Raw genomic sequence first — 24,863 nt, 5'->3', positions numbered from 1 at the left:
GCACCAGGATATATATTCCTGTTATTTTGTGGTATATAAAAGTATTTGTGCAAGCATTTCCGTGCAAAAATCCCAAATTTTCTCAAATCTTATTGTCTGTCTTGTCGTTCTCCAGACCTGATCCCACTGCTTTCTTTCTACATTTTTCCCAAATATCTGCCCCAAGTTGCAGTCATACCTGTACTACCTTTCCTGTCTCGCTCTCTCACTACTTTGTATAATATTGATATCAATCCTGTACTTCCATAATCCTTTTTGCGTCATTCTCCTGTCATTTTAATCGAAGATGGTTTTCCCCTCTGTCATCTTTAAATATTTTGTCTTCGTTCTTACTTCCAATAGTGTATGGTAATGAAACTTTGCTCTGTTGTGTAGACCATATGCCTCTTTTTACTTCTTCCCAAGTCATGATTCCATCTCCTGTCCAGTATTTAATTTGTGTCTTAAGTTTCTACCTTCTTATCCTGGCATCTCTTCCCTTTGTTTTTGTTTTGTTTTGTTCCATCTCTAGGCAGTGTATCTCATCCATGTCTTTAGTGTCTCAGTTTGATACCTCATTCGTACTGATTCACTCACTGTATCTAATATTGGTGGTCCTAACTTTTGTTTCTCTCCCTGTCATTATTTCTAAGATACCCTAGCAACCCAGCCAAGTCTTTTTTCTATTTTAGCATCCTTATCCATTTTCCTCCTTTAGTCAAATCCATACTTCTTGCTAAGACTGAGACCTGTACTGCTTTGACATATCCCTGTGGATCCAGGACCCCCAAACCTCCTTTTCTTTTGGCATTATCACTTTACTCTAGCCTACCATTGACTTCTCTTGCCCCAAAGCATGTCTCAAATCCCAGATATTTTCCAAAAAGTATGATTTAAATCTAAAATCAGTTATCAGTCAAAAATGTAATCCATTAATGTGTTAGTAAGATGAGCATATTGTCCACACTTGCTATATTCTATTTTTATTTTCCTGGAGATGTACTTTTTCTTGAATGGATTGCCTACTGTATCTAAAGGGGCTTGCTACTTTATTTTATTGTCCTGTTATATGTACTTTTTTTTCTTGTTTGGATTGTCGAGTGCATGTAATGGAGCTTTTCTCCCTGGGCCTCTACTGAAAATGGTCTCTTTTGTCCAGTAGACCTTTCTGGCAAACAAATGTAAAATAAATAAAAGATGTGAAATTACATGCAAACTGCACCTTTTGCTCAAGATTTAAGATCAGCAAACCCCATTTTTTAAGTTTTGTATCTGCTCCATCACTTGCTGATAGACCTTTCCCAGGAGACCTCATGTGTACTTTTCAGCTAAACACTAGAGTACATTTTCTACATCTCTCTGCCATTGTTAGTTCTTAATTTTTATCCTTTCTTGTTCCTCTGTATTTAGACCTACTACCTCTGTTTTATCTTTATTTATCTTGTACCCCAATGTTCTCCAAATTCTTTCAGTATGCTCAAAATCATTCTGAATTCTTCTTTGGATTAGTGAGTTTAATAATAAAATCATCCACATACAAGGCTATAATAAGTTCCAACTCCCCCATGTATGACCCACTACTTTTGCCTATCTTTCTTTTGTGGCCAGAGACAGCAGACATAATCTGAATAGTAGTGAGGACCCTCATAACTTTTGCTGTTGCCAAAGGCTCTGAAAATCACACAGAGGCTTTATCTACAACATGTTGAGAAAGTTATTAAGTGCCATATGGTTAGGGCTTCTTTACTCCTTCCAATAAAGACATCTGATTCTAGAGACTTCAGAAGGTGAAGAAGAATTTATCAAAATATCTTAGGACTTGCAGCTAGGTGCAAGAGATGCATTTAACATGAAATCATTCAATCTGCCCATAAATTGCAGAGCAGTTTCCACCCCCCACACACCTGTTTTCATATTTTTTGTTGCTTTAACTAATGTATACAATGAATTCATGCTGACAGATCTTCCTTTAGTCATGAACAGTATCGCACAGAAAGGGTATGTAATTATAAAAATACTGTGCATCACTTATCTTAAACGTACACACGTGCATGGACACGCATGCACGGACACACACACACACACACACACACACACACACACACACACACACACACACACACACACACACACACACCTCAGTCATCTTTCCTAACATACTACCTTCCCCCAGGTTTGCCTATGTTCTTACTAACTCTGCCCACTTATTGCTGTTCATGAACATTTAAATATGACTGCCACCACCGGTTTTAAATATTTCCAATGTTTCTTTTTTGAATGTCAGCCTTAAGCCACCTGTCCAGTCTGCTTCCGACCTTTTGCCGTTTCCATTACCATATAATTTTGCTGTTTACATTACAAAATAATTAAGTCTCAGCAGCACGTTAGGGTCTAGCAGTCCTAGTTTGCCCTTTATTCCACATAAATGTGATGCCCTCAACTCATACCCTATTACCCTTCTCAATTTTTTCTTTATATTGTTTTAGATGTTTTACCCTCCTCCCCAAATCTCCAGCAGCTGTCTCCATTTTCCCTCCTTTTTAAGCTTTACTGAGGATTTATACCATTTATGCAATATCTTCATCTATATATCCCATACTGCTATCACCCCTTTTAGTTTCCTGCATATATCTTTCCAAAACTCTTCCTCTAAGGAGTTCCACCCCTTCCTGAATGCCCCCTTTCACCTGTAAGTCATGCCAGTCTGTCCAGCTTTCTTTCCTCCCTCAGTCTTGTTTCATTTTCAGTATCCATTCATAATGGGGGGGGGGGTGCACCTGTTACACTTTGTCTTTAACATCTTTGGTTTTCCCTTCCAATGGAAGAAGGCCTTCTGCTGCTTACCCAGTTCTTCAGAAAACACCCTTCTGCTTCCTCATCAGTTCCTACAGGCCTACATTAATTTCTGCATTGAGAAGGTTGTGTAGAGTAGGTAAGCAGTTTGCTATTCTAGAGTAATTCCCCTTCATTTAATGATGATGATTGTGTGTGGCTGCTTTCCTCAGGTAAATTGGTATTAAGAAAAGTTTAATACCTATTTTGACAATCTGCTGTGAGAAATATTATTGAAGATGTTAAGGTTACTCTTATAACTGGCTTTGCTGTTGTTTCTCAAGTGTATATTTACATGCTCGGCTTTATGTGATCTTACAATAGTTAGCTACAGTACATTTTGGAGATTTGATTTCGGGCTGACAAGTATTATCTGCTTTTGTGATGCATAGAATCCCCACATATACATAGCCCTATTGCATGTTACGGCACATGTATGCTGAGCAACTGTGGCAGGGCTGTGGATATTCCTGTTGTCCTCATTAATGTGAACATTTCTTGCTATGCAAATAGGTACCTGGCTTTTCACTATTTCTCTTAATGTCATAGTTTTTCAGTCTATGTTAAGACTGTATAGTGAGGGTTGGCTGCATTGTCTACTTAGATAATGAGTCAATGCTTTTACACAGCTTCTGTGGATGTGGGTGTCTGAATCCATTCCTGATATGGAGCACCGCAGGAAATCTGTGCAGCTTTTTTTTATTTTGTCTGGCAAACAGGATGCATGAGACTCTGTATGATGCCTGTTGAGATGGTTAGTCCGAACATAGGTTCATAGGTAAGTACTGTTTGCATTTGCAGGCCATTTTACACCTAGCCAATTTCCCCAAAGGTGAGACTTGAACCCTGTACCTTTTATCTGTGAGGTAAACACCTTAACCATTTTATCAACTCTGCTTTAGGATCATGTTAGTGGAAAAAAATCTGCTAAACTGTCTTTTGGATTATCTTCAGTTACATGAATTTAATCTCTTTGTAGGGCTTTGAATGTGGGATTGTAAAGTTTTTTTTTTTGTCCAAGATGTGTTTTCTGCTAGCTTAGGCCTGTAGCAGGCACCTACTTTCATTCACGGGGGGTGAGAAATGTAACTGCCCCTCAGTTCCTAATGAGGTTGCCTTGTACATCTAGTTAAAACTGAAGTACCAAAAATGATACAGTGCTGTCTGCTATGGGGAAGAATACCAGCAGTACACTGATCTGTGAAAGTTCCAAAGGACCCTCCTAGACTAAATGTTTATTCTGTTAAAAAATATGGTGCGAAGAAAGAAACCATTATGTAACTTGGCTTTTGCTAATCTTTTCAAATGTGAGGACATTTTCTCTGCATTATGCAGAGGCTATTCAGCAGGTTAAATATGTGTTGAAACAGATATGCTTTCTGATTAGGGCATTGTATAATTTGCATCGTTCTAGGTAGCTTGCCTGTAGCATACATTTCACTGCCTCATTGACCTCTTCTGTTATTATACAGAGCTCTCAGAATAAAATCGTTTGAAATTGCTTTGGCATTCATAAACTGCCTGTTTGGTACTCACAGTTATTAGTGTGTTTATTTTTGTTAACTGTTTTGCGCCTTTGAAGAGGTGAGCATTGTGTTGCATTTAAGCAATAACCCATGCCTGGGTGTGGGCAGTGCTGGATTTATCCACGGTTGGTGTGGTTTGGTCACGAGGGCGAAGCCCGAGTGGCCAAACAAAGACAACCGTGGGTAAATCCAGCATTACCCACACCCAGAAGTGGGTTATTGCTATGATACAATGACATTATTTTCGAAAAAAAATACTTACTTTTCTTAAATAATGGCATTGTATAATGCCTCCGTTCTGCCCTTCCGCAGCTGTCTGGTATTCTGCGGCAGTTCTCATGTACTGCGCTTACATATGCTTACGCAGTACATCAGAGCTGTGGGTGGAAGCAGCGGAGAAAGCAAGATCTCCGTTGATTTTTATAAAGTGTCTCACTATGTTAAAGAAGTTTAACATAGCGAGACAGCTTTTAAAAAAGCAACTGAGAATCTCTGTTGCTTTTTTTAAAGCTGTCTCACTATGTTAAACCCATTTAACATAGCAAGACAACTTAAAAAAGCAACGGAGAAAGGAAGATCTCCTTTATTTTTTTTTAAAGCTGTCTCGCTATGTTAAACTCCTCTAACATAGCGAGACAGTTTCTAAATTGCAATGGAGATCTTGCGTTTTCCGTTGCTGTAAAAAAAAAAAAAATTTTCCGTTGCTGTAAAAAAAAAAAAAGACTTGTACTAATGGAAAAAGCCCAGGCGACTGGACCTTTTTCCATTAGTATAAGTCTTTGATTTACAACGTGCACGCTGACCAATCAGCGTGCACGTTTGGAATATTAATGGGAGGTCGTTGTATAATTAAGCAGTAATCGATAACTGTGCGTGGGTATATGAGGCTTTACCCACGGTTGGTGTGGTTTAGAAAGGAAAAGCCCAAGTGGTTTAATAAAGCTAACCGTGGACAAATCATGATATACCCATAAACAGGAGCAGATTATTGGTATTATTCAGTGATATTATTTAAGAATGAAATTGCTTACCTTTCTTAAATAATGGATTTGTATAAGGGGACTTCAGTCTTCTTCAGTGTTGTCTTCCCTATACTGTTGTACTGCGTATGGTTATGGGGCTTGTGTTCTCATGCTTGCACAGTACATCACTGCACATGAAGTGATGGAAAAAACAGAATCTCCGTTGCTGCTTATTTTTTAATAGTTAAAAAAAAAAGAGAGAGATTTGCAAAGGACAGGACAAACATATAAAGAAAATCAGGTAGATTGTTTAGTTTTGCAGAACGCACCTGACCTTTCTTATATTTTGCTCTATCCCTTAGCATATCCCAGTAGAAAGTCTGGCCACTCAATGGTGCTTCAACAGCTGGTCTCTTTTTCTATTGGTATATGCTCGATTTACAACAGGCAAGCTGGTTGGGCTGTTGAATCAGAGTACTAATTTTTGAATAGTAATGCATTTATTGTATAATTTATTTTGTACTGTGCTTTCTGTGGGACTGAAAGCTGGTGCTACTCATTGTTCCTGTTTTAAGTCTTTTGCCTGTTTATTTCTTTTTACTATGGCTTTGCAATGTGTTTGTGAAGCAGTACTGTTTTTGATCAACAGATGGCTCTCGGGACTGCTCAATGCCTGTGATTCCATTTGTTGAAAAGACCATTAAATGAGTGTTTCACAGGATATTTATAACTGCGCTAAGTACTGCTAATTGGCAAATCTGGTTTCTGTCATGTTTTCTGTCACTTTTTTATCAGTCACTTAGCAGGGGGGGCACTGTTTAAACAGTTTAAACAGCTGCAGCTGACAGTAAAAAGCAAAAAAAAAAAAAAATAGTCTATAAAATTCTTGCTGCTTGGTACATTTTCTTTTTTCTTGTTTTTTTTATATTTAATTGTAGGAGCACAACTGAGTAAATTCATTGCTTCCCTTTTTCATTTTATTTTTAGGGGATTAAAGCCCGGATCTTGGAAACTCTTGTTATGCTAATACTTCTGGGATTACTGATTTTGGGTATAGTCTGGGTTGCTTCAGCCCTTATTGACAATGACGCAGCCAGTATGGAATCATTGTATGGTAAGTAGTACCATGTAGTATTATCCGGAGAAATCCTGGGCATTGATTTTCCTGTACATGTTTGAGCAAATATACTTAGCTGTTCTAGAAGGTGTGACTAAATGAAAAAGATGTTAAACTGTAATTTGTATGCAGTGAAATATTTATGATGGAAATTGTTGGCTCAGTCTAATTCTGAATAACTACACAGTTACATATCTTAATATTTGTAGGAAATGAACATATTTTGTTTGATTTTTCTCACTGTTAGATTGCTAGTAATTGTTGACTTAATTCCTTAAAATGTAAGCTGCTTCTAAATTAATGTATTTATTTATTCATTCAATTTGGTAACTGTGATAGAGCACTGATCCAACTGGACCTAGTTCATTCTCAGCCCAGAGAAAATGAAATGACATCAGACAAGCAAGTGAAGTCGAAGCGTTATGACTACAACAGACTGATGCATTGTTGTCATTGTTCTGTGTTAGTCTGATGTGCGGGTGATAGATGGTATATGGGCTTGATAAATCTACTGTGGTGCAGCTTAGTTAGTGAGTTAATGTCCTGGGTGGCAAGTGTTAAAGTATTAAGGCCAGAGTAAGAGAAACAGCTTTAATTATGCAGTGCTGAAGTTACTGAACTCACAGCATAGACCAAGTAGTGTCCCACATAGTGACAGTGAGGTACCTGAAGTGCATTGTTTTATTCTCTATTTATAAAGGAAGATATGTGCTAGTGTTGTGTATGCAAACCCGGTTTTAGAGTACATTCATTCATTCATTCAGTGTTTCTTTATGTTTGATCTCATTCATGTGCCAGCTGAGCTGACCTTTGTTGATCCAGCTGCTCCTACCTTGATGCTTCCCCAGTCCTACCTCTGAGGCTGGGAAAGCTGGCAGGCTGGGAAAGGGAAGGAGAAAGGACGAGTGGACAAGCTGGCAGTGTTACATACACTGTATGAGTGCAGCAAGAGATATTTTTCCATGTCTTAACTGGGTGGATCTGGTTACCACTGTAGACAACTTCAGTTAGTTCCTGCTTGCTGGTATACTGAATTCAGCAGCTGTCTGCTCTGCAGTTACATCAGTCCTCCCATCAACGAGGCAGGGCTAGATCACCTGCAGAAACTCCACCCTCCTTCTCAGTATGGGTGAGTCAACAGTTGCAGCACTTTCCCACCTTTCCTTGGCCAGCTCCTGCAGGTCCCAAGCCACCAGTCAAACTTAGGACATATGGTTTGTAATCTGGGCTCCCACCCACTACACCACAGAGCTGGAACTTTAGCATTTACAAAGTAGATTAACCCTGTCGATAGTACACACGTGAGAATAGCACAATTGTGCCCTTAGACTTCTGAACCCTATCCCACCTCATGTTTTATACATGTACACATTTTTTTCCAAATGCAGCTGCCTATATACTATAGAAACAATACTGTGTTTTCTTTTGTTGTCACTTATAATAGGGTCAATGCAACAGAATGTTTCAAATGAGTTAAATCTGTATGTAAGCAAACTTCATAGATCAGAGGCACATGTATAAATTTTTAAAAGGGGCTTTACTACCCTGATAAATCATTTGTGTGTATGTTAAAAGGAGGGGCTGCATGTCCCTGCACCACCCTGGCAGAGCTGCCACTGGTTAGTTTAAACAAGTGTAGACTTTATCCCCCTTCCTGAAACAAAGCTGTTTCTGTGAGCTGCTTAGAAAAAGGGTCCACAGCGGAGTGTGCTAAGTATGCCTAGCTATACACTTGAGTGTATTTCTGTTATCAAGTTCAGTTTGCAAGGTTAGTGCTTAGCATAGCTTGGTGAGAATGAGAAATATTTGTTTGTCTTTGTTTACCAGAAAAGTCTGATTAGGCAATACCCATTTTCAGCGAAGGCCCAGGAAGGGAAGCTCTATTTGCTTACATTGCATTATACCAAGTTCCAGTCAAACACAGAGTAGTTACATTTCTTTTTACATTTATACACAAACAGTAGTTATATTTATACATTCTAAGATTTTACAGAGTTGGAAGTTACTAAAGAGAAAGCATTTGTGCAACTTAGCGGATTGTACAGGCAGCAGTTACATATAAAAATTGTTTTGTCATTTCAGTAAGAGGTTGCGAATATTATTTTTAAGGAGAACATTTGAAGAGTACCATACAGAGAACAGAAAGTTTTAACCTTATGATGAGCACGTGCAAGACCACGACTGGTTAAAGATGTTTAAGCAGTGGTTTGAAACTACTCAATTTGTCGGAGAGTTTTATTTGCATGGGATACTATTCCAGAGTGTAGCAACTCATTGGGATTAGAGTGAGTCTCCTGCAACATTATTTGATTTATTTGTAAGTAATAAGAATTTGTTACTAGAATGGAGGTCCCTTGCTGTACAGTAGGGCAGGAATAAGTTTATTTATTTTTATTTATTTTATTTTACATTTGTTGACCGGGATAGTCCGACTGGATACATGTCCATTTTCAGCGGAGTCCCGGGGAGAAAAGCTCCAACAAGGTTAATCAAGGTACATAAAGACATATCACATTGTATTCAGAGTGAGCAGATAATCACAATAGAAGGTACAAATGATAACATTGCATTACATTCAGGTTTATTCACACTTAGTTGAGTAACACGGAAAATGCCTACTTGTAGGAAATACTCATGTGAATGTTAGTCAGGGTTTGTACATGGACAAAGCCAGTGTGATTTAAGGTGGATTTTTAGTTCTTTTTTGAATAGCGCTAGTGATTGTAAGGAGGTAAGCTTCTGGGGAAGAGAATTCCATACCTTGCCAATAATATTAGAGTAGAGTGAATCGCCACCTAGGTTATGGGACTTGCAAGTTTGTATTAAGAGTTTGTTAGATGAGCGAAGAGAGCTTAGGTTGGAGTAAGGGGTTAGGATGTTATTAAGTGCAGGGGTGTTATCTGGATGTTTCAGGATTTTAAAGGCTTCAATGAGTTGGTATTTCAGTAATAGATTAGGGAGTTCTGGCCAGTCAAGTTTTTTCAGGCTGATGCAATGATGTGTTCTGTAAGGTAGGGCAGTGATGAATCTAGCAATGTGATTATAAGAGGTGGAAAGACGATTGAGGTCAGACTTGTTGAGGTTTGTAAGGATTGGGGAGGCGTATAGTAGGGTGGATAGGAGGTGAGAGCGGGCAGTAGCTAACCTAGCGGCTGGAGTTAGGAAGGTTTTTAACCTATATAAAGAACCAAGTTTTTTGTTAACCATTTTAATAGTTTGGTTGATGTGGGTGTCAAACCTTAGTTTATTGTCGATAATTACTCCTAATAGTTTAGTGTTGGTAGTAGGAGAAATAATGGTACCATTGTTAGATTGTATGGTAAAGTGTGTGAAAGGTGTAGGGTTGGATGGGTGGAAAAGGAGAAGTTGGGTTTTTTTTGGGTTTAAGATGAGTTGATGGTTAGTTAGCCAATTTTCAACTTTGGTAAAGCAGTGTTGGGTGGTTATTAGAAGGTTGTCAAGGATAGGATTAGAACAGATGATAGTTGAGTCATCTGCATATTGAATACAGGTGGCTTCGGGGATAACTGTATGGAGGTCATTTATAAAAATTGAGAACAGAAGAGGACCTAGGATGGACCCCTGGGGTACGCCTATACTATTCGGTAATAGGCAGGAGAGTTTGTTCTGCCACATAACTGCCTGTTGTCTACCTACGAGGTAGGCCTGAAACCAGTTTAGGACTTGGGTGTCTAGATGTAAGGTTGATAAGGTTTTGAGAAGTAGCTGGTGGTTTACCATGTCGAAGGCTTTCGACATATCTAAAAAGAGAGCTGAGGAGATATTTTTGTTATTCCGGTTATGGTTAATTTTCTCTGTGAAAGAGAGGAGGGCAGTAGTCGTGCTGTGGTTGGGTCTAAATCCATGCTGACAATCAGTTAGTAGCTTGTTTTGGGTGAGGTAGGACATGAGTTGGTTATGCACACACTTTTCCATGATTTTGGCAAGTGGTGATAGTATAGCAATTGGTCTATAGTTAGAGAGTTCGGTGGATGTTCCTCCTTTATGAAGAGGAATGACGTAAGATATTTTCCAGATTGCTGGGATAGTAGACTCGGTAATGGTTCTATTAATTAATATTGAAATAGGGTACGCTATGACCTCTGCAGCAATTTGCAGGTATTCTGCAGGTAGAAGGTCTGCTGAGAGGGTAGTTGGTTTTAGTCTTTACAAACAGGATCGGATGAAGGCAGTGGATATGGGTTGGAGGTTAAAGGATAGTGCAGAGTTAGGTGTCATATTGTTAGGTGTGGTAGAGGGGTAGGTAGTTGGTTAGCTAGTAACTGAATTGTTTCGTGAAGAAGGTATTAAAGTTGTTAGCTATTTCTTCTTGGTTCTTATCAGATAGAGTTTCAGGGGTAGGAGTGGTGGATTTTCCTGGTTGGAGAAGTTTGTTCAATCCTGCCCAGAATTTTTGAGGGTTCTTTTGGTTTTTGTTTTGTAGGTGGTGAAAGTAGTTTTTCTTATCTTGGGTGGTGGCCTTTTGGTTTCATTCCTCATTTGCTGGAAGATGATCCTATCTAGTGGTAACTTGGTAGTACGCCATTTGTTCCATGCTTTGTCCCTATTAGTTATTTTGGTTTTGGATTCTGAGGTTAGCCAAGGTGCTATGTGAGTTTTAATTCTGGATACCCTTTTGGGGGCATGAGAGTCAAGTAGGGTAAGGAATGTTTGATTAAAATGTAAGACTGCCTCGTCTAGGGGAAGGGATTTCAATGTTGACCAGTTACAGTGTTTGAGTGCCATGTTAAATTTTAGAGGATCAAATTTTTTTTTGTTTCTGACTGTTCTATAGACTGGTAAGCTAGCATTGGTTGGGTTATCTTTCCTAATGTAAGTAAGCAAATGATCACTAAGATCATTGGGGAGAGTCCCCTGGTATATTTTTGGGGGTGTTCCTTGATGAGCACCCAATCAAGTATGCTTTCCTTTTGTTTATTATTACCTAGTCTGGTGGTAGTGGTTATAACCTGAGAGAAACCATGGAGATTTAAGGAAATAGGACTGGACTGTGCAGAGCATTTGTTCCAATCAATGTTAACATCTCCCAGGACTACTGTTTCTTGTGGGTAGTTGTTATCTATCCAATTTAAGATGGCTTCTAAAGTTTCAGTATTGTTCCCTGGGGGTATATAGGTGACAATTAGGTTTATGTTTTTTTGCTTGTTTAATTGTATTTTTAGAGCTAAAATTTCAGCATTTGCAACCTGTGGTGGTTGTTTGGGGTGAGTTAGGATGTTAAGCGTATTTTTATATAGGACAGCTATCCCACCTCCTCTTTTCTTTAATCGGTCAGCTCTGAGTATGTTGAACCCAGGTGACATTATCTGATTGTCTTTGGTTGATGGTTTAAGCCAAGTTTCAGTTAGACACATGATGTCAGGTAAGTAGGTTGCAAGCATGGCATGTAAGTTGTGAACCTTGTTGTTCAGACTTCTTATGTTTAAGTGACAAATGAGTAGAGAGTTAGCTGGTCTAAGGGAGATTGGATGTTGAGTGGGCTCTGTTGATCTGGTAGGGCCTGGGTTGGGATGGATATCTCCATCTTTGGTGATGTTTTTCCTTAGGTATTCTATTAATTTTAGAACTTTGGATAGTAATTTTAGACCTAGCTTTGTTTTGGTAGTTATATGGTGTTGCTTTTTTAGGTACAGATCACTCAGTTTAGTTGTTTTGGGGGTTGTATTATTGGGGAAGAATTCGTCTATAGATGGTGGGGAGGGGGAACTTGTGCGATAATTTGGGTAGTGGAATCCTGATAGGGACAGGTGTTCATAACTTGTTAAGAGATAGGGTAATAAAATGAGTGGTGGGATAATTAGGATAATTATCCCTATTGGCTTGGGCATGGTGATGGAGTGATGGGGCGGGAGTTGGTAGGGAGGAAGTCTAGTGGGTGGGAGAGGAAGTAGGCGTGGCCAGGTGGCTATAAATCTAGAGGTATTGGGGGCGGGTGGGATAAGGGGGCAGGGTGGGGAGCGGAGCGAGCCCGAGCGAAGCGAGGGCGAAGCGGAGCGGGGCAAACCCAATCTCGGATTTTGCAGACTACTGGTGAAGAGTCCAGATTTTTTATTTAGGAGGTTTTACAAGCCAGGACTATTTGGGCACTGCTGACTTCAATTTTGGAGCACAACTATAGCCAGGTTAAAGGAATAATTATAGTTTTGGATGGTGGCTGCTGTGTTTGAACCCTTTAATTGGTCCGTAAATAGTGATTACAAGTTAAATAATATGTTAACAGTGTCTATTAACCTTGGGCTGAATTTGAGGTAGCGTTGGGGCTGAGGCTTTGTCCGTGCTTTCGCACCTGGTCTGGCGGTCCTATCTTGGACAGTGAGATTACTGCCAGTCAAGAAGAGTACTGGGCAGTACCTGAATAGAGGATATAATATGTTAGATTAGTACCGTTTCAATTGGTAATAGACAGGTAATATTACAAACAAAACCAGAATTCTGTTGGCACCTGATTAATTATACCTATTATGTTTATCATTAGAGTTGAGAAAGACTCTATAAAATAAGCACGTTCTGAACATTGAAAACTAGGTAGTAAATGTCGCCAGCTCTAGCAGAGATTGCAAAGAGACGTAACATGAGTTTGTTTTAGCCTAGGAAAAACACATTGCCGTTCAGAGCTAACTTTCAAAATAACTAGCTTCAACATAAACTCTCTACGTAGTCACTGGTTTGGTATCTTAACAACACTACAACAGGTTCTTGACACATTTGAAACACGCTATAGTTCAGAGCGAAATTACCAACCAAGCATTAAATATTTGGCAGTCGCTAGTGGAGTACGCCTAAAACACGTGCAGTATCTTTGCATGTAGGTAGGTTTGGTAAGGTTTACAAGCAATAGAAAGTAATTTTACAGCAATATGGATTATTATTGCAGTCGCCAGTGCAGTATATATCAATAAACAACATCGACTATCATTGCAGTCGCTAGAACAGTATAGCAATGAAGAAACGCTATATTACTATCCACATTGCACATACACAAAAACACATGCAGTAGCGTTGCTTGTAGGTAGGTTTAGTAAGGTTTACAGGCAATACAAAGTAACTTTACAGCAGCCTAGTCTATCATAACAGTCGCTAGTGCAGTATATCAACAAACAAATGCTATGATAGTATCAGCTTTACAATACCCTGTTTTTAGACGGCCAAGTGGGTCAGGAACACAGCAGCTATAGAGAAATGGCGGAAACTGGGGGGGGATATATAACTTTTGCTGATGTCAGAGGGAGGTGGGCAGTCCCAATCTCTGCAAACCCAATCTCGGATTTTGCAGACTACTGGTGAAGAGTCCAGATTTTTTATTTAGGAGGTTTTACAAGCCAGGACTATTTGGGCACTGCTGACTTCAATTTTGGAGCACAACTATAGCCAGGTTAAAGGAATAATTATAGTTTTGGATGGTGGCTGCTGTGTTTGAACCCTTTAATTGGTCCGTAAATAGTGATTACAAGTTAAATAATATGTTAACAGTGTCTATTAACCTTGGGCTGAATTTGAGGTAGCGTTGGGGCTGAGGCTTTGTCCGTGCTTTCGCACCTGGTCTGGCGGTCCTATCTTGGACAGTGAGATTACTGCCAGTCAAGAAGAGTACTGGGCAGTACCTTGGGCTGAATTTGAGGTAGCGTTGGGGCTGAGGCTTTGTCCGTGCTTTCGCACCTGGTCTGGCGGTCCTATCTTGGACAGTGAGATTACTGCCAGTCAAGAAGAGTACTGGGCAGTACCCTGTTTTTAGACGGCCAAGTGGGTCAGGAACACAGCAGCTATCTGTTGATGGGAGGAGTTGTGTGGCGCAGGACATTTTTCTGAATGCTGAATGAGTTTGTGTGCTGCAGTTAGTTGTGAATATGTTGGACAGTTGTGCAGTTCAAGCCAGTCTAATTGCTTTAAGCTAAGACAATGGTCTCCTATGAGGGAAATTGGTGGCAAATTTAGCTATTTTACTATAGCAGGAGGCATGTGTCTTTCTTTGAGTATTTAAGTTTGTTACGATACAAGTGGCGTATAAGGGAGTCAGCAGTAAGAAGGTGGTGGCTAGAGTTTTCTTGCGCAGATAATAATACTGCACAGCACTAGAAATGTAGATAAAATGTACCAGTCCCCTTAAGGCAAAATTTCTTAAGCTGGTAACTTAGGAACTATGTACACCAGCAGTAATATGGAACTGTCATAGCAACAAACTGATGCTGATTTGCAAGTAGTAGTAGCAGTGATGCACACTGTACAGATGTAAATAATTGCAGGTCTGTTTGTTTCAATGCTCTAATTTATATGTCAAGTTCTACTCTGCATTAGTTTTACTCTGTACTGATCAGTGGCCAGACTACTAGCATGGCTTCTTTGAGTAATTTTTTGATTTTGGTACCTTCTGTATGTCCACACATCTTCCCTGTATCTGTGTGGGTTTTCACTGGACCTCATACCTCAACTTTTCAGCACAAGAAATCTGAACAAAGCACAAAAATAATGGGACAAAGGCCAAAAATAGGGACATATTTTTAAGTTTTGCTCTTATAGACTTGAAAGGTTGCTAGAATAGCAGGATGTTCTTCGTGTTTTACTGTTGCAGTCATCACACTTCAGTCGGCCCGAATACCAGAGCCTTAGTATTTCTGCGTCAGTTGCTGTCGCTCCAGGACTGACGCCAGGTCATCAGTGGTATACAATCAGGCAGCTGACGCCATTACATCAGTCTTTCTTGCCAAGCAGCCCGAAGCAGAAACAGTTTGCACGAGTGTCGGTCGGCTGCTACCTGAATTTTCATTTCCGAATTGAATTTGAAGTCTTCTAAAGCCAAGTACCTCATTGGGGATCCTTTTTTCTTGCTCTAACCGATGTCAGAAAAAGTTAACAATTGTCTCACCTGTGGAAAGCAAGTACCACACCGAGATTTCCATTCTTACTGCATCACCTGGTTAGGCCCAGACCATGACGTCCCTCACTGTTGGTTTTGTGCTTTGTTCAATGCTAGAACTATATGTCATCGGGCCCTTATTGTAACTAAATATTTTCACTCTCGAGCTCTGTATTCCGAAATGGCTTCGGTAAGACATCCGACTACCAATCTTCTGAAAAAAAAACGTGAGGATAAAGACAGAGACAGACTGCACAGGTCCAAAACTGCTGGCAACGGTTCCGTTAAGCTAGTCGCCAGTTTGACGGTCCTCAGTGAGGCACTTTTGCAGCCCCTGATGCTGCTTCTGTGGATTCGCAGACCGCTACTGAGACCCATTCAGAGTGCGGTATGCCACGAGTCTCTTCTTTGACTAAGGATCTTGTAGATGTCTCTACCTTGGATGGGTCTGGAGCCACTGAGCAGGCACCAGCTTCCGAGGAAGTTCTTCACACTACCGATGCTCGACACAAACCAACTACTTCTTTTGCGTCTTCAGTTCTTTCTAAAACTACCGAGTTTCTAAGGCCCAGGGTACGAACTACGCCTAAAAAACGGACCCAAGCTCAAGCACCTACTTCCATGCCTCAATCTCAGATGCTTAAAATGGAGGAAGACCTTATGCTTATTAGGGGAAGCCAGCCTTCCCCTTCCAAAAGAAAAAAGAAAATTGTCCCCAGCAGTTTTACCTGACCAGGAGTCTGATGACTCTGAGGTTTCTGAATATGAAGACATGCAACCCTTGTCTGCTTATGAGGATTCAGATGTAGAGGAATCCATACCTCTTGCCTCTCATTCAGAGGATTTTTCATTTGGTGAAACCCTACGTACCTTAATGGAGCATTTCCAATGAGAGTATCAGGACTATCCTCAGTCCAAAAAAAGACTCTGGGGAATTCTTAGATTTACTACAGCACAGACCTTTAGCCATTCCTCCTGTCCTGGATGTTGTGGATGATGTATTTATGGAATCTAGTTTAATCCCTGACACCCTTCCACCTGCTCCCTGGAAGCCTGACAGGTATTACAGAGTCCCTGACTCACACAAATTTCTTTTCAAAAATCCTACTGCTGACCCAGAGGTCATCTCCCAAGGACCTAAAGGAATAAAAGCAACCACAGCTAAGAATCCCACCCCCTCAGACAAGGATTCCTGAGCTTTAGACAGATGGGGTAAAAAAGTATACACCTCTGCAACTCTTGCCATTAGAGCACTAAATTGTCAGTTTCACATGCTGAAATACCAGCAACATACTATGGAACTCCTTAAACAAAAAATATCTACTTTTCTGGCTTGTGCAGAAAATAAAGAATTACAGGAGCTTATGCATTCTGCAAGCCAAGTTACTAAACACACCTTGTAATGTGGCTTTGACACCCTAGAAGCATCCTGCAGGGCATCAGTCACAGGTTCTGTACTTAGAAGGCATGCTTGGCTTAAGGAACAGACCTTGCCAGACCATGTCGAATCAAAACTATTGGACGCACCATTGAACAAAGACAATTTGTTTGGCACCAAGACAGAAGAGGTCTTAAAAAAGATGGAAGAAAAAGCTAAATCTATGCAGACAGTTAAGGACTTCTTACAGGTCCAACATCCGAGGTTCAGTAGGCATTGCCCCTCCAAACATTGGTCCTTTCCAGCCCCCTCAAGACCAGCTCAGACAAGACCTAGGAAAAGCAGACCCCCCCCCCTCCCAGACAGCATTCACAGGGAATGCAGAGATCTAAGCAATGAAGTTCGTACACTTCAAAAACAGGGAGTGCTAAGCCACCCCCTTATGGAAAAAAACTGACAATGACTGTACACCTCCACCCCTTACCTCTGGCCACCTGCTTGTGGCCCTAGGAGAAAAACTCTCCTCCCATGCCAAAAACTGGGCCTGTATCACCATCAACCGATGGGTCCTCAACATAGTGTCCCAGGGATACAAATTTTATTTCCACATGCCAACCCCAAAAGGGTTCCCAGATCCTCCTCCAAACCAGTGGGCAGAGGCACAAAACAAAGTCCATTCCTTGCTCGCCATGAGGGCAATACAGCCTGTTCCTGCAGACCAGATAGGCCAAGGTTTCTATTCCAGACTGCTCCTGCTACCCAGAAAAGAGGGCACCTGGCACCCAATCCTTGATCTATCTATTCTAAACACCTTCCTGGTGATACCAAAATTCAAAATGCTTCCCCTCCAGCAGCTTCTACCTATGCTATCCAAGGATGCTTGGTTAGCCAACCTAGACCTAAAAGAGGCCTATCTACACATCCCAATCAGGGATTCCTGCAGGAAATATCTACGTTTCAGGGCAGGATCTATGCATTTTCAGTTATCTGTGCTTCACTTTGGCTTATCCACTGCTCCCAGAGTTTTCACAAAATGCCTGGCTCCAGCCATTGCTTTTTGCAGACAAAGGAATATTCAAATTTACCCCTACCTGAACAACTGCCTGATTCAGGCAGACAGTCAGGAAAAGCTGCTACAGCACCTGACCTTTGTAAAGGACCTACTAACCTCCCTGGGGTATACTATAAACGAAAAGACATCCAAACTAGTACCCAGTCAAAAAATTGTATTATTGGGAGCAAGCCTGGACACAGCATCACAGATGGCATTCCTTACTCTAGAAAAACAAGCCTATCTGATAGGCTACTTCTCTCAACTAGCCACCAAAACCCAGTTATCCTCAAGGAAATTCCTGCAAGCTCTAGGGTTCATGACATCCTGCATTCTACTCATTCCATATGCCAGACTGTATATGAGAAAACTTCAGCGGTACCTAAAAAGCCTTTGGTGTCAACACTCTCAGGACCTGGAAACTATCATACCTGTGATACCCTGTCTAAGGAAAGATTTTTTTTGGTGGGCAGCAGCATGCAACCACAACAAGGGTCTTCCCTTCTCACAACCCCACCCCACCGAGACCCTAACCACAGACTCATCAAATTATGCCTGGGGTGCACACCTGGATGGCAGATGCATTCAGGGCCATTGGAGCCCAAACCAAATACATCTGCACATCAACCAAAAAGAGATGCTAGCTGTTCAGCATGCTCTGACAGCTTTTAGACCCCTACTCTCCCTGGGACCTCTACTGATCAAAACAGACAACACCACAGTGATGTGGTACATCAACAAGCAGGGAGGAACGCACTCTTATCCCCACTGCAGGCTCGCCATGACCCTTTGGCACACAGCTTCAGCCATGCAAATTCACCTGCAAGCACAATTCCTGCCAGGCTCCCAAAACTCTCTGGCAGACAACCTAAGCAGAAACCTCCTAGACCCACACGAGTGGCAGCTAGACCACAGCGCCTTCAACCTTATAACCCAGAAATGGGGCACCCCGAAGGTGGATCTCTTTGCCTCCCACAACAATCACCAACTCAGCAAATTCTGCACCAGGGAACCTCACAGCAAGTCCTGGAAAGTGGATGCCCTATCCTTCCAATGGGTAAACCTCTCGATCTATGCATTTCCCCCTCTACCTCTACTTTCAAGGGTACTACTCAAAATAAGGGAGGAAAAACCAAGAGCAATCTTGATTGCCCCAGACTGGCCATGCCAGCACTGGTACCCACTGCTGCGCAGTCTGTCACGCCTGCCACCATGGCACCTACCTCAGATCCCAACTCTCCTGACCCAGCAGAATGGAGAATTCATGCACCCACAGTTGCAGACCCTGAACCTGGCAGCCTGGCTTATTCCTTGACCTCTCCTCCAGTTGCCAGCCTAAGCAAGCAAGTCCTGGATGTTATACGTGAGGCCATACGCCCTAGCACTAGAAAATCCTATGCTGACAAGTGGAAAAGGTATTGCACCTGGATCCAGGCTAAAGGAGCTGAAACAGCACATCCCTCCCTCTCTCTCATCCTGGATTACTTAGCAGACCTGCTACACAGGGGCCTGTCCTTCTCTTCTATTAAAATTCGTGCCTCTGCCATCTCTGCTCATTACAGCACAGAGCCACCTCTCTTTTCTCACCCTCTCATCAAACAGTTCCTAAGAGGGGCTAACAATTTAAGGCCACCCAGAGGAGCTCCAACCCCAGCTTGGGACCTTAACTTTGTGTTGGAAAAGCTCACACTATCCCCCTTTGAGCCTGCAGCTTCAGCAGAGTTAAAATTCCTCTCTTGGAAAACAGCCTTGCTTCTGGCCATCACTTCAGCTAGAAGAGTTTCAGAGTTAAAAGCATTCATGGCTGTGGAGCCCTTCATCATTTTTCATGCTGACAGTGTCTCCCACAGGTCTAACCCAACTTTCATGCATAAAGTGGTGTCCAGTGTGGCTCTCAACCAATCTATTCATTTGCCCATTTTTTCCCTAACCCACAAAACAAGGGGGAAAGGATTCTGCATTCTCTAGATGTGCACAGACAGCTCAAATTCTACCTGGATAGGACTAAATCTTTTAGAAAAAGTGACCAGTTGCTAGTCAGCTTTGCAGCAGGGGCAGAGGGCAAGGCCATATCCAAACAAACAATCTCCAAATGGATAGCACACTGTGTCCATTCTGCTACAAATACCACGGGAAACCTTCCCCTAAGGAGGTCAGGACGCATTCCACCAGGGCAACCTCCACCTCTGCAACTTTTCTGAGAGGGGTCCCTACCAGGGACATCCTGGAGGCTGCAACATGGTGTTCTGTTCATACCTTCACCAAGCATTACCACCTGCCTATCTTCACCAAGCATTACCACCTGCCTATCTTCTCCAAATCCAGGGCAGGCTTTGCAACTTCAGTCTTGCAGGGCATCCTAGCCAGCCCCATGTCTTGTTGACTGCCTCCGCCCTTTTCTACAGCTTTGAGAATCAACCCAAGTGTGATGACTGCAACAATGAATACACTCGAACATCTAAGTGTACACAACTGTACTTTTTGTGTGAACATTAATTTTCTAGAGGATATAACCTCTGAAACTTGAATGTCTGTCATTATTTCGTGACTTTGATCCTCAGTATTTGCCAAAAAACCACAAAGCTTATGAGGAACAGACCAAAAATAAGAGGAAAAATATGGACATTCTGTGAAGATCTGGAGAGCTGAGTGGTATGCTGGACCTTACAGTTTCTTGCAATGTTTAGATGTGTCATATATGAATTGGTGTTGTTTATTTGTTGCCCATAAGAATGTGTTTCACATGAGAATGCCATCTGTGTATGTGCATCCTGTCCTGTTTAGGACTAGTGCTTCTGCCTTGTGCCATATGCTTGTTCTGTCTACTGTCTGAAATGGATTAAGTGGGTGATCAGAGAATAAATTAACAGACATAATTCCCCCATTCTTTATGTTCATTGTCAGTGATGCAATAGATAGTGTACTCCCCTTTGGTACAGAAGGCTGTGGGTTCTATTCTCACACCAGGTGGATGGATTGGTGATACTGCAGTGATGCTTAAGGGGGGGGGGTTGCTGCACTCCTGAGGGTGTTGTCGTCCTTTGGATAAGACATTAAAAACAGGTCCTGTTTGCTTGACATGGTGTTGATGTAAAAGATCCTATGGCACCTATCGAAAAGAGTAAGGCAAGCTCACTGGTTCCCAGGCCAAATTTCCCCAAGTATTATAAATAATGATCTTGGGTCCCCCCGAAAAGAGACCACTAGTCTAGTGGGACTAACCCAGTCAACAAAAGGATAAATACATTGTAACACTGTGGTATACTTCTAACCATTTATGTGAAATGGCAAGTTTATCTTCCAAACTTAAAGCACTTTTGTAAGATATAGGCGGCACAGCAATCTGCAACTCAACATTGTTAATATTCTCATTGATTGTTACATTTGTGCCTGTCTTTGCAGGTAAACCAGATAATATGTGTAACCCTAGCCCCAAAGTATGTTGTTGTAATTATATCCGAAGTGATCCTAAGTTTAACCCTGGTCATAGTGCCACTTGTTACCATAACTAAATATCTGTGTGACGCCCCTGCACTGATCCAGTAATCAAAGAGCCTCAATCCAAACCACTAGCACCAGTGAGGGAAGTACACAATGGGAGGATGACAAGTACACACACAGTAAAGTACAATTTCCCTTAAGAGCACACAGAGATCACAGTCAGTCTGGGGCTGGTTTCTCCCTCTTTCTCCAGATTCCCAATAAAATTCCCCACTGGCACAGCTATAGGGTTAAGATTTCAGCTGAGGGGTCAAGCCAAGACCTCCAGCACCCTGTCTGTCCAACCAGTGCTTTGTGTCCCTGTCCATGTAGCTGACACATACACACTTTGAGATTTGAATTATACACACACACACACACACACACACACACACACACACACACACACACACACACACACACACACACACACACACACACACACACACACACACACACACGGGGAAGGCTGGCACAGGTTTACTAGCTATGGCCCCCTCTGCCCAGACTATAAGATAGTTATCACTGCCACCAGCCATTGCTTATTAGCTACTCTAAGGCCCTTACAAAGGGTACCCAATCCTACTCTGTGTAATGTTACTATTATCCAAATGGTAAGTGTGACTAAGTGCCAGGCTATTGGAGTGGCCTGTACAGTGTCACCAAATACATATGCAAGTACTCTAAGAGCTTAAATATCTCTAAACAAACCAGCCAGAATTAAAATGTTTAAATATATTTAATAATAAATAATAAAAGAGTAAGGCAATACTCAATCAACACAGTAACTAGAGAGTTCAGAATCACAGAAAATATTTTAAAACAACATTGCAGGACAGTCTCAAATAAATACAGAAAATATCTAAACTAATCTTTACTATAGTCCTATCTATATCTAACAGATACTATGCTCTAAATAACTTACTTGCAGAGCAAGGCAAATGCAGATGATGGATGTTTCTAGGTCCAAGACAAGATACAAAATGCACACTCTGTCTCTGCTAGAATTTTTAAATTAATATCACATGTTACTGCTGGGTTAGCCTGGATGACATAACACTTTGTCACCTGCCTTCAGTTCCCAGGCTAACAGAAACTTATTTTACATTTCTGTGTGAAAAATACATATCTCTCAGATGTTTGCTCAGAACTGGAAGTTGTAAAACAAACACTTTTACATTTAAAACCTAGTAATTATTTCTGTTTCAAGACATGTGTCTGCTAGCTGCACTGAAACTGAGATAACACAATCGTAAAACACATTACTTTTCAACTTATTTTCTTAAAGTTTTGCAAGTTAACTGTGTTTCAGCTTCTACTATTAAAACCTGCATTTGCACAGGTATATAGTTTATATACATTTCTGTTCTTTTCCAATAGGGTACACTGTGGTTACATTCTTTAAGCTCAGTACATAACATACAGTTCCCATACATTTGTAAGACAAGTATATGAATTGTATTAATATTCACAAATGACATATGATTATTTACAAAATTCCAGATAGCTGGGCTGACAGTGTCTCAATCTTCATATGCTAAGTAGCTGTGCCCATGTCCATCACCTAAGTTGTGAACTCATGGAGGTCTATGCTTAAAGATATGTGCAGAGTTACTGTTGGCTGTGATTTTCTTGGAATGTGATTCTGCTTTACCCCTTAGCTTCTGTTGTAAATTGTATATTGAATTTGCTTTTATTTTTGTATTTCTATTCTTTGTGATGTAGAATTTCTAATGGTCAAGTTTTTTCCCCACCAGCTTTCTGTTGAAAGTGGGCTGATTCTAGTTGGATCTTATACTGGTTACCAAACTTAAAGTAATCTATTAGGTGGGATTAGGGTTGTGTACAGGTGGTGGTTGCAATTTGGATTATAATTTTTTTTAAGATTGTAATTACTTTTGAGGTTATATTTACGTGAAACTCTGTTGGAATGTTGTGGTAGGGTGAGAAATTATAATTACAGTTTAGACTTAGGGTTACTGTTACAGTTAGGATAAGAGTTCTTCATAATATTAAGATTAGGGAATTGTCTAAGTCTATGGTGACAGTGACAGGTTTGCAGGTCGGGCTGTGGTTTTAAGACAGTTAAATTTAAGGTTTGACTTCAAATTTGTGTTGATGTTTTTTCAGATGCAGAATTAAGACAGAAGCTAGTATTAGGGCTATAGGTGGAGATTAGGATTTGGTTACAGAATAGATAAGGTTAAACTTAAGTCAGATTTGCAGTTCTCAGTGTTTGATTTTGAATAAGGACACGTTTTGGAAGGAAACAGTGCATCAGAAAATTACCTTTAACATAGGAACTAGAGAAAACTGTAAACAAAATGTTATTGTAATGTTTTCATTCATGTCATAGTAAGGCATATCATTATGAGATGTGTGTTGCATGTTAAAGGCAGTTTCAGCCCAAAGTAACATGCACCTTGTCTACATCTAATGTCTAGTCATTGAAGTATGCTGATGGAAGAAGAGGTTCTGTTAAACTCTACCAAATGTTGCAGTTTCTCTGCGTGTACCACCCCCTTGCTTCTGCCTTATCCCCTGTCCCACCATTCGAAGGTGTCTTAAACCCCTTCATAGACCTATATTTTAACTACTTTAATAGTGTATTCCAAGTCCCTACCACCTACTGTGTGATGTATTTATTCCTTTCTCTTCAGCAGCACCCTTCCATTTGCCTCCAAAAGTGTCATCTATCCAAATTATGTTCACTCTTTCCCTTTTTCCATATAATTAGGCCATATTAGGCATTTTCTGATGCACAAGCGTCTCTGTTCCTGTTACCATTTTTTAATTCCTTATTGCACATGTTCTGCTAACTGTACTTCCCTTTTTCTTTGTGGTGTCCATAACTCAATATGGTACTCACTGGTTCTGTACAGTGTAAATATGACTTCAGACATTCTCTGGTCCAGTTACCTAGCTATGCATCACATCTTTTTAGCCTTTACTGTTGCCATGTATGATTCAGTCTTGAAATGTTTATGACCATCAAAAAATTTGCTCTAATGTTCATTTCAGTACCATCCTTTCATACAAGTAGATGTTCACTTGATTTTCCTCTCTAAAACCAGTGTTTGCCTTAAATCCCATTTGCAGCCTATTCATTCACTCTGCAGGCTACACCAGTTCACAGTGGTGGTCTCCATCTTTGATGACAACACTGGATCTTGTTATCAGGGATAATCTGATCTTGCTGTTCAGTGTTAGCATGATATCTAGTGGAAATGCATTTAATATTACCCATTAAACGCATGAAACCCAGTGTCAGTCCACTGATGATGATCATTTTTCTTTTGGATGTTTTAGGCCTGTTGTCAAAGTCATCTCTTGCTGCCTGTTAGCCAGTCATGTGTGATTTTCTGCACTTTGAATTTCTAGTACTTCTGCATTTTATAGCATAGGCTAGATTCAGACTTGCTGAATGCAGACTGTTTGGTATCACTTGAGCACTAAAACCAGCCATCTTAAATTAAGAAGGCCCCCCCCTGCACCCTTGTGGCAGAAGTGTGCAGCCTAGGACCCATCTGAGTTAGGGATTGCTGGAGTAAGACTCAGTCTTAGGCTTTCCCATTGGTTGCTTTGTTCTAAAATCATTCATTTGTATTTATCATGCAACAGGGTTTAGCACAGCTGTGTATAGCCGTGCATAGAAGCAAATGCCTA

The 24,863-nt window shown here is 40.9% G+C and overlaps 1 protein-coding gene across 1 annotated transcript in view; it reads left to right on the top strand.

Annotated features, from left to right (window-relative positions):
- Window positions 1-24,863, top strand: part of LMBR1 (limb development membrane protein 1) — a 1,668,467-nt gene that overhangs the window by 621,772 nt on the left and 1,021,832 nt on the right. The window contains exon 6 of the mRNA XM_044065580.1: window positions 6,287-6,413. Within this exon, the coding sequence (XP_043921515.1) occupies window positions 6,287-6,413 (127 nt within the window). The remainder of the gene's footprint in view (window positions 1-6,286; window positions 6,414-24,863) is intronic.

The sequence above is a fragment of the Protopterus annectens genome, chromosome 3.part0, assembly GCF_019279795.1.
Source record: "Protopterus annectens isolate FY-2018-M chromosome 3.part0, PAN1.0, whole genome shotgun sequence".
NCBI lineage: Eukaryota > Metazoa > Chordata > Ceratodontiformes > Protopteridae > Protopterus > Protopterus annectens.
This window is presented reverse-complemented; position numbering and strand designations above follow the sequence as displayed.